Here is a 10,466-nt window from a genome sequence, read left to right on the forward strand (position 1 = left end):
GATTATTTTCGCATTGAATGAAACGTTATTTATGCTTTTTAATTGGCACGGCTGATCCCAGTATCTGCAGTGTAATGTGCATTATTCGAGAGTCCTCATGTCTAACTCAACTATTGAACTTCTTCATTATAATCTTTGATCTCTGAAGTTGAAATGTGCTAAATTTGCAGGAATGGGTTATGTTTACTCATTTAAAAGCGTTTAAAAATAAAGCAATACAAACATCAAATGCATGTTACAAATTGGAGGAGATGCGCAAACAAGAACTCTCGCATTTGTCCCATTAGAAGAAAGATGTACGTCGATGCTGGAAATCGAGATGAAATTGAGCTTTAGTGAGGAAGAAGCTTTCGTTTGACTTAATCCTTGTTATTCAAATTGTTTTACTCTTCGCAGAATGAGTGTCCAGGGTGATTTTAACAGATTCTTCACCTCTTCTCTGAATTTCCTCTGGGTCGCTGCATAAATACACGGATTTTGAAAGCAACTCAGACACTTCAGCATTGCCCCGGTTTCAGTGGCTATATATCCAGGGTCTGTGAGATCACCGTGGTAATAATTGAGGTTTGCCAGTTTGGTAGTTACCAAACTCACGGCAGATGTCAGCCACAACAGTATAAAACTGCCGGATATAGTGAACAGTAAAATGACTGATTTCTTTCGACTCTCCATCTCCGGATCGCTCTGATTCTCACTCTTCTGGCCACGGAGTCCCTTGCGTGATCTGCTGGCCACTAAAATACGTCTGATTGTCAAAAAATTTAACAAGGCAATTAAAGTAAATGGAAGCCAAACACCCCAGGCGCTGTGAAACCAGAGGTACGCTATACCTGCAGGTGATGAAATGAAAACAACACTTAACCGGCAGCCCCACTGCACATTGTTAATTATTTGATGAGGTTCAAATGCAAACAAAACGGGGAAGTTCTTTAAAAAGATGAGGACTATGAAAGTTGTTATAACCGCGGCCGCAGTTCTCTCTGTGCAATACTTAGATTTAAACTTCTGGCAGCAAATAACTACAAATCGGTCAATTGTGAAAGAGACGGTGAACCAAACTGAAAAATTGAGGGTGACAGCAGCCATGTATTGAATGAACTTACACACGGGAGTGTGGTAAATGAATGAAAGTGGAAAGTAATAACCGAATATATGATACACTGTTACATTGATGATCATGACCAGTAGATCTGCTGTTGCAATGGCCAACATGTAAAGAGAGATACACTTGGAAAGGCCGCAGTTTCCTCGGGAGAGAATCACCATTGTTACCAAGTTTGCTGTAAGAAAGAACAAGGAGGCACATTTTATTTCTGTGTCAATTGGTATATATTTCGAGGTACATGTCCTCAGCATTTTACTCCGTTCAGTGTTATTATCAACAATGAGCAGCGTTAGAACAGCATTTGTATTGGGGCCATTACCTGGGAAAGCGAACAACAATTTAATGAGATGCTGCGGTGCATACTCCGCACGCGTAAGGAAACAGTCTGGAAATCAGCTAAAATCCTTTTGCCGTAGCTTCAGAGAACAGTATAAGTTCATTAATGTTACCAGCTTAAGGGGAACTGAGAATGTGCAGGCACACGATTCACGATTTGGTTCCAGTCACGACCGACTCTGTCATGCTGCCATCTAGAACATACTCCTGTTAGAACCGGGATACAATTAAAAAAGATTAACAACAGACAGGTTATCATGGCTTACCGGGGACACCGACAGATGCAAGAATCGGGTAAAAAATCCCTTTTGTCTGCAGCATCGTTAGTTGACCCATTTTCAATGAGAATGGATGAATTATGTCGGAGCTAAACGGCTCTGACCGGATGACGACTGAGGCTGTGGAAGGGAATGTATATTTATCCACACATCAGTCCTCCAGGGAGCCAATCAGGTTGAATCATACATTGCATTAATTACAGTCATTTAACAAATAGAATGACGTAAGTTGTTTTTTTATCTATTACGTCAGGTTAGAATAATAATTGAAATTGTTATTAGAAAATGTCAGACAAACATGCACTATTTAAACATTTAATACAATTAGAAAGTGCAATCTCCCGGTACTGCTGCAGAGCCTATTGCTACAGGAGCACTAAGTGTGCTGAACCTCTCCTTGACTCAGTCTTATTGGTCCAACTTTTCTGAAACTGACTTTGAACCAAAACGTATGGTATTGGTGATGACCCCTGTCAAGCGGCATTAGTTGCAGTACACCTACACTTACATGGGAGTTGAGGGTGTTCCTCCTGTACTTGTGGAAGTCCTACATATAAATGCGTGATGACCGTGCTTATTTGGCTCGCTGGGTACCCTTGCACTTACAGTGTTTCTTCAGTGCTCCTCTGCAACTCACAATCACCTTGCTATTGCTGGATCTGAAAGTCGTGTTGCAGGTTGTCAATCTACTTACACCAACAGGACACCTGCTTCGCTGGTACGAGTGGTACCCATGGTTAGAATCTTCAGGTGACCATGCTCCTCCAGTAGCAGTGGTAAGCCCACATTTATAATGGTGGTGACAGTGCACGTCTGGTATTAGTGTAAACCTACACATGCAGGCGAGGTGAACGTGTTCCTCTGGTAGTAAAGGTACCGTACACTTACACTAGCTGTGGCCATGCTCCGCCTGTACTAGTTCTAATCATATATATCTTAGTTTAGAGGTGATCATGCTCCTAGAGGAGGCAGTGACTCTTCGTTGCTTGTGATACCCTACATAGACTACACATGACACTTCTCCATCCGTATCAGTGGTACGCCTGCACTCATACTGGAGGTGACCGTGTTATTTCGGTATGAGTGGTATCCTTGCATCGTGGTCCATCTAGTATTAGTGGCAGTGTACACTTACATTAGAGCTGACCGTCCTCCGTCGGTGCTGTTGGTTCCCTACCCTTACACTAGTGGTGAACTTGATCATCAGGCTAAAGTGCGTCCCTACACTTACTCCAGCGGTGCTACTGTTTCTAATGTACTAGAGTTACCCATACACATGTACTAGTTGTGACCATGTTGCTTGTGTAATAGGGTGCCTTCAGCTAATTCATCTGTGACAAATCTATTTCACTGCTATAGCTGATTTTATTCCTGTTCGAGGCTCCACTCTTGTTGCAATGATAGAGACCAACCTTCTGCACGACTGGCGAATACTTTAAATTTCCAGCACTGGTGTTATACCTTTTGCTCCGACACAAGTACTGACCAGCTTAGCAATCCCTGTAAGGAAGGATTCCTTAGGTAAGGATGCCAGAACTGTACACAAACACCAGGTGTGCGCTCACAAATATCTTACATAATTGCAGTAACATATCTTTACATTTATACTCCAATCATTTTGTAATGATGGCTAAAACAGATTTTTATATCCAAATTGTTCGCGCTACCTGCACTGGTATAAGTACTGAGGGGGGAACAAGTAAGAATACAATGAGATAGGAAATTATGAGTGGCCGAGATAGAGTGGAGAGCGATTGCATATTTCATTCATCTGGGTGGTCATTAAGCACAGCGCATAGATTTAAAGTAATTGGTAGCAGTATTAGAGGGGAGATGGGTATAATATGTTTCGCCCAGAAGTTAGTGCGGGTCTTTAACTCACTAGCTGAATGTGTGGTAGAGGCAGAAACCCTGATCGCATTTCAAAATTACTTGGAAATGGACGTTAAGAGCTGTAACCTACAAGCTACGGAACTGGGAGATGGAAGGTGGTGTGAGGGAGACTGGTTCCGTTTCAGTCTGCACAGACAGAATGGGACAAATGGTTTCATGCTGAGCCATAAAGTGCTAAGATTATGTTCGGCCCTTCGAGCCTGCTCCGACATTCATTAAATCATGGTGGATCTTCTAATCAACTGTCCCTTTTTGCATTATCGCCACATCCATTCCTCCAATGAATATCCAGAAATCGATCGATCTCTGTCTTGAATATAATAAACGACTGTGCATCGATAAGACAGTGTAGTAGAGAATTCCAAAGATTTACAATCATTTCATTGAAGAAATGTCACCTTATCTCAGTCCTAACTGGTTGATCCTTTATTCTGAGATTTGACGCCAATTATAGACTCCACAGTCAGCATACATATCTTCCTTCTCTAGCACCTTAATTGACTTCGTTTCTATTAGATCACCTCTCATTATTCTAAACTAATGAATTATAGGCCTAGTCTATGCAATCTCTTCACAAATTACAATCGCCTCATCCGAGGATTCACTCTCATGAACCTTCGTTGCATTCCCTCTAAGGCAGGATTCCTTAGATAATGATACCAACACTGTACAGCATACTCCAGGTGTGCTCGCACCAAGAACTTATATAATTGCAGTAAGACGACTTTACACTTATACTTCAATCATTTTGTAATGAAGGCTAAAGTTACATTTACTTTCTTAATTGATTGCTGTACCTGCATGTTTACTTTATTTGATTCGTGTATAAGAACACACAGGCTCTTCTGAATAACCATATTTCCCAATCATTCAGCACTGAAACCAAATTCTGCTTTTTTAGTTTTCCTGGCATCGTGGACAACTTCATACTTCTCCACTTTGTATTCAATTTCCTATGTTCGTGCCTATTCACTTAATCGCTCTATATCCCTATGCAGGCTATTGCATTCTCCTCACAACGTAATTTTCCACTTGTATCTTCAGCAAACTTGGATATATTCAATATGGGCCCCTCATCTAAGCCATTTATAAAGATTGTAAATAGCTGCGGTCGAAGCACTGACACTTACAGTGATCCATTGGTTAGAAATTGACAGTGGTATTCCTGCCCTGAATTTATTTGCGTTAACCAAAGCTCAATACATGCTAATATTTTACCCTCAATGCCATGAGCCAGAAATTTGTGTCAGCATCATCATCATCATAGGCAGTCCCTCGGAATCGGAGAAGACTTGCTTCCATTCTTAACATGAGTTCTTAGCTGGCTGAACAATCTAATACGACAACCACCGTGTCTGTCACAGGTTGGGCCGATTGTTGTTGAGGGAAAGTGTGGGTGGAATTAGTTTGCCGCACGCCCTTTTTGCGGCCTGCACTCGGTTTCTTCATGATCTCGGCGACGAGACTCGAGTTCCATCCAGATGCGCTTAATCCACTTAGGGCCGTCTTTGGCCAGGTTCTCCCAGGTGTCAGTGGGGATGTTGCACTTCATCAGAGAGGCTTTGAGGGTGACCTTGTAACGCTTCCGCTGCCCAGCTTTTGCTCCTTTGCCGTGAAGGAGATCTGAGTAGAGCGCTTGCTTGGTGATTCTCCTGTCTGGCATGTGAACTATGTGGCATGCCCAGCGGAGCTGATCAAGTATGGTCAGTGCTTCAATGCTGGGGATGTTGGCCTGTGTAATAACCTATTGTGTATCATATTATCGAGTGGTGTTTGACAATCAAATTACAATAAATCCACTGTTCCGCTCTTATCGACCCTGCTAGTTACAACCTCAAAAACTATTATATTTGTTGATCATGACTTGCCTTTCATCAAATCGTGTTGATACTGACCAATCATAATATGATTTTCTAACTGACCTGTTACCAAATCCCTAATAATAGATAATTTGATTTGCATTTTCACTACTACTGATGGCATGCTAACATATTTTCTTTCTCCTTCCTTTCTTGAATAGCAGTTTACATTTGATACATTCAAATCTGTGGGGAACGTTATAGAAGATAGGGAATTCTGGAGGATCAAAACCAATGCTTCCACTATCTCGGCAGCCAACTTTTTAAAACCCTAGTTTGTAAGCCACAGCTCCAGGGGATGTTTTGCCTTTCAGTCCCATTAATTCTCCAGTACCATTCCTTTACTAATAGCCTTAAGTTCCACATTCCAACGAGACCCGTTGTTCCCCACTATTTCCGGAATGTGTTATGTCTTCTTCCGTGAAAAGAGATAGAAAGTATTTGATTAATGACTCTAATATTTCCTGATTCCCAATTATAATTTCTACTGTCTCTGTCTGTAATGGTTTAAAAAGGAACTTTGGAAGACCGCCAAGGGAATCTAAGTAAAACTGTTTTTGACTTGCCTTAATGTGGAGTCAGATGGTGCAGAAAGAGGACCTCGGCTCATCATCTAACTTTTTGCTCCTTCCCCAAAGGCTTGGTCGCTGTCGTTGCCAAACGGATTTACTTGAGTCTCGACAGCCGAGCTGCATTGCACGATGGGCATCTGAAGCTCAGTATTTTTAAGTGTAGGAAGCCAAAAATCCAATTTTCAGTGAGCTTTGGCTTCATGTCTTTGAGTCACGTTAAACTTCTGCAAAACACTTGGCGATCCTTTCCAGCACTAGACATTCCCTCTGGGAATGAAATCGTGCGGCAGTTCTTAACGCCGGCTCAACCACATCATCATCAGCAACAACCTATATTTAACGAACGCCTTTAATGGGGTACAATGTCATAGGGCTCTTCCGGGTGCGTTTATGGAACAAAATATCATATCCAGTCATATAAGCAGCTATCAGGACAGGAGGCCAACATCTTGGCCGAAGAGGTAGGTTTTAAACAGCGTTTTTGAGGAGAAGAGCGAGAGAGACCGAGAGTGACGGAGATAGTTAGGTAGAGAGGAGAACAGGTTTCTAGAGGTTTTATCAAGTTGTATGGCCTTTGCAGCTGAAGGGACGGTCGCCAATTGTGATAAAAATCGTGGATGCAGCCATATATCTTGGAGGGTTGTAGAGCTGGAGCAAGTTACAGAGATAAAGAGTGTTCGACCATGGAGGGATTTGAAAACATGAATGAGAATTTCAAATCACAGTTTTGCCAGACCGGGTGTCCATGTAGTTCTGGAAGTTCAAGAAATGATGACTGAACGCGATTTGGTGACAATTGGAATACAGGAAGCAGAAATCCGCATGGCTTGTGTTTGAACACCGGTTTTAGGCTCCTATATCAACTTGACAAACGATCACACAGAAAGAGAAATAAGTGTGTGCAACTGAATGATGTTTTGTGAGTTTATAAATAAGTGTTTGCGATATTAGCAGATTAAATCATAATATTTCCCTCCATGCTATTAAATGGTGGTTTAGACATTGATATCATGAATGGCAGGCGCAATTGCATGAAATGAATTAGTTAACCATGCCGACACCAATAATGTACAGCAAAACATACGAGAGAAAGACTCGACAACTATTAATATTCTTTCAATGGAGAGCAAATTCACATGGATTTTAAAATGAGCCGGAGACCACAACCCAGCCGTTCAATGCGCGATCAGTTAGGTTAAGATACGCCGTCGGTGTCTTATCACATATTTTCAACAGGAGCACCAGTGCCATGTCAGTCGCTGTGAATAATTTTAGTGACTCGCTGGGATTTCCTAGGAAATTGGCAAGCACCGTTCCATTTCCGCAAACTGCCTGAAGAGCCCAATCGTTTCCCTTTGGAGCCATGTGTCTCTGTGAGCTGGAGATCTTCGTGGAAGAATGGAACATGGGACATTTCTCTTCTTTAGCGGAGGTGTTAAACCATTTTAACAGAAATTTACAGTTTTCAATCAAGGATCTGCTGAGTGCAAGGGCGTTCCCCAGGCTTACAGTCTAGAAGCGAAAATCCGCTCCAATTCTTTATAGTTCAGTACAGACCGGTGAAATTGGATATCAGGATATGGACAATACACGCACACCAGCTAACGTCTGCTTTTCGTACTCCATGGATCAGCCGATTTATGTAACTAATTGCTAGGGCACACATTGTAGCAATATCGAAAATTCAATATTGCCTTATATTTCGTTTGGAGAAGGAAAAACAAAATGTTTAGCACCTTTGGAGAAAATTTTGCCTTAATCTGGCAGATGGGAAAATTATAAAATCAGTTGCTCACCGATTATGCACGCCATCTAATTTTAATTTCATTGAAGCTAATGGAGAGTAACCTTCACCCGTCCTGATTGTTAAAATTACCCCAGTGCGAGGGGTATGTTTGAGAGATGTGGAGGTCCAGTTATAAGTGAACTCTGACCGCATAGGCTGAGATAAGTCGAGTTGACACCGCCCGATTGCCAGTCTAATCACCTGCAACCAACAAGTAATGAATCTCCTCATTGGTGAAAGGTGAAGTGGGGGAATTGGCAGGTGGTATAGGGAGAAAGTAATATCGTCTTAAGTCAATAGAGTAATTGCGCCATTGTTTGTTTATTTCAGTCGTTTAAGCCACAAGCGCATTACTTCATTATAGATCATTGTCACCTTCATCATCATAGGCAGTCCCTCGGATTCGAGGAAGAATTGATTCCAGTCCTGAAGTGAGTTCTTTGGTGACTGAACAGTCGAATACGAGAGCCACGGACTCTATCACCGTTGGGATAGATAGTCGTTGGGGGAAGAGGTGGGTGGGACTGTTTTTCTGATCTGTCTTTCTGTTGCATGCACTTGATTTCTGCATGCTCTCAGCATTGAGACTCGATTTTCTCAGTGCGTTTCTGGATGCGCTTCCTCCACTTCGGCGATCTTTGGCCTGGGACTCCCAGGTTACGGTGGGGATGGACCACTTTATCAGGGAGGCTTTGAGGGTATCCTTGTACTTTTCCTCTGCCCACCTTTAGCTCGTTTGCCGTGAACGAGTTACGAGAAGAGCATTGCTTTGGGATTCTCGTGTCTGGCATGAGAACTATATGGCCTGCCCAGCGGAGCTGGTCGAGTATGGTCAGTGCTTCAGTGATGTGAATGTTAGCCTGGGCAAGGTTGTTCATTGCAGAAAGAACAAAGATTCAGTGATGATGCCTGTTTTAATCCCGGGTGATTTTTTCCCAACTATAAACCTTTTGACTGATCTCAATATCTCATTATTCTCTTTATTAATGAGCTGGATTTTCAGGTAATGCACATAACTTCACACATGTTGATCGACAGGAAGAACTAAAGTCAATCAGGATTCGGACGCCACGGAACAAAGAATCTTCTTACTTAATCATAGAAATCCAAAATGAGCAGCACAGACAGAGGCCATTTCACTCATCGTGCCTCTGCCGACTTTCTGAAAGAGCTATCCAATTACACCCACCCCGCTGCTCATTCGCCATAGCCCTGACAAATATTCCGTTTTACGTGGCTTTCCAGTTCGCTTTTGAAAGGTATTATTGAATCTGTATCCACCGCTCTTTGGCATTACATTCCAGATCATAACGACTCGCTGTGTAAATACATTTCTCCTCATCGCCCCTCTTGCACTTCTGCCAATTACATTAAAATGTGTCCTCTGTTTAAAGACTCTTCTATCAGTGGAAACAGCTTCACCTCAGTTATTTTATCAAAACGCGTCATAATTTTGAACACCTCTAATTAATCGCTCCTTATCCCAGCATGATCTAAAGAGAATACTCCCAGCATTGTTTACCCTTCACATAACTGAGAAAATTCACCACTGCCAAATTTCTAAAAAATCCCAGCACCATCAATGTATTGATTTCCTTCCTAAAATATCGTATCCATAATTAGGCACAATGCCCCAGTTGAGGCCTAATCAACGATTTGAAAAGATTTAGCATAACATATGTGCTTCTGTACGCTATGCATCTATTTGCAATGCAAATTATCCCATATGCTTTTGAACAACTACATCAGTTTCTCCTGCTATCAGTAAAGATGTGAGACCCTGAATCCCCAGTTCTCTCGCTTCCTGCACCACATTTAAAATTGTACTATTTATTTTATAAAGACGCTCCTCGTTCTTCCTTCAGAATGCTTATTACACACTTCTCAATATTATATGTCATCTGCAATGAGCCCCAATTTAAGGTCTTCATTTGTACCACTGAAAGTATTTATAAACGGTACTGGTATCAGAATGTTGTCGGTTGGACCTTGTAGATTAGTGTTTGCGAAGTGTGGTCCTGATCAGTAGACTCATGGGAATGCTGGGAACGAAACCAGCGTTATTGCAAAATAGTAAATAAACATATAAAAAATACAAAAATATACAAACAAGAAAGCTGAGGTAAATGATAACGTTTCCCCCACGTATTTAATGAAATTCCTCGATAAATAAGAATTGTGGCATACCTTGTAATAGGCGAGGATTTACAGTGAAAATAACTGTGTGTGTAATTCCACTCACTGTTAATTATTCACAAATCGGACCGCAACTTCGAGTTAGGACAGGTGAGCAGCTCAAAGCGAAATCTTGATGTTGCTGTCCGAAATCCAGCTCTAAGCTGCTTCGTGTTAAGCTGCTCGACTCTCTCTTTCTGCCTGCCCAGTCTAGTGTATTGAGCTGCATGAATTTCCTGCACTTGCATAATAGAGAGCGGCTAATCTTGCCACACAAATCTAGGGATGGTCTACATAGGGCGAAGTGGCATTTTTTAAGCGTGATAAATTTTCATTATTGCCAAACTATCTCCCTGGCACTGATAATTAACTTTACGAATGTACATTTCAGATTTTAATTGTTGAAGGAGATTATTTTCGAAACGAAGAATCAAAAACAATTCGTTTACCTTTCTTTATGTC

At 41.7% G+C, this 10,466-nt stretch overlaps 1 protein-coding gene across 1 annotated transcript; it reads right to left on the reverse strand.

Moving 5' to 3' along the window:
• Nucleotides 1-369: 369 nt before the first annotated feature.
• LOC139238066 (probable G-protein coupled receptor 139) lies at nucleotides 370-1,777 on the reverse strand. Its single transcript, XM_070867425.1, has 2 exons — nucleotides 1,708-1,777; nucleotides 370-1,280 (listed from the first exon to the last, which is right to left on the reverse strand). Exons 1-2 carry the CDS (start codon nucleotides 1,775-1,777, stop codon nucleotides 370-372), a joined length of 981 nt encoding a protein of 326 aa, XP_070723526.1.
• Between the last annotated feature and the right edge of the window lie 8,689 nt (nucleotides 1,778-10,466).

This window comes from Pristiophorus japonicus, chromosome 25, assembly GCF_044704955.1.
Source record: "Pristiophorus japonicus isolate sPriJap1 chromosome 25, sPriJap1.hap1, whole genome shotgun sequence".
Taxonomy (NCBI): Eukaryota; Metazoa; Chordata; class Chondrichthyes; family Pristiophoridae; genus Pristiophorus; species Pristiophorus japonicus.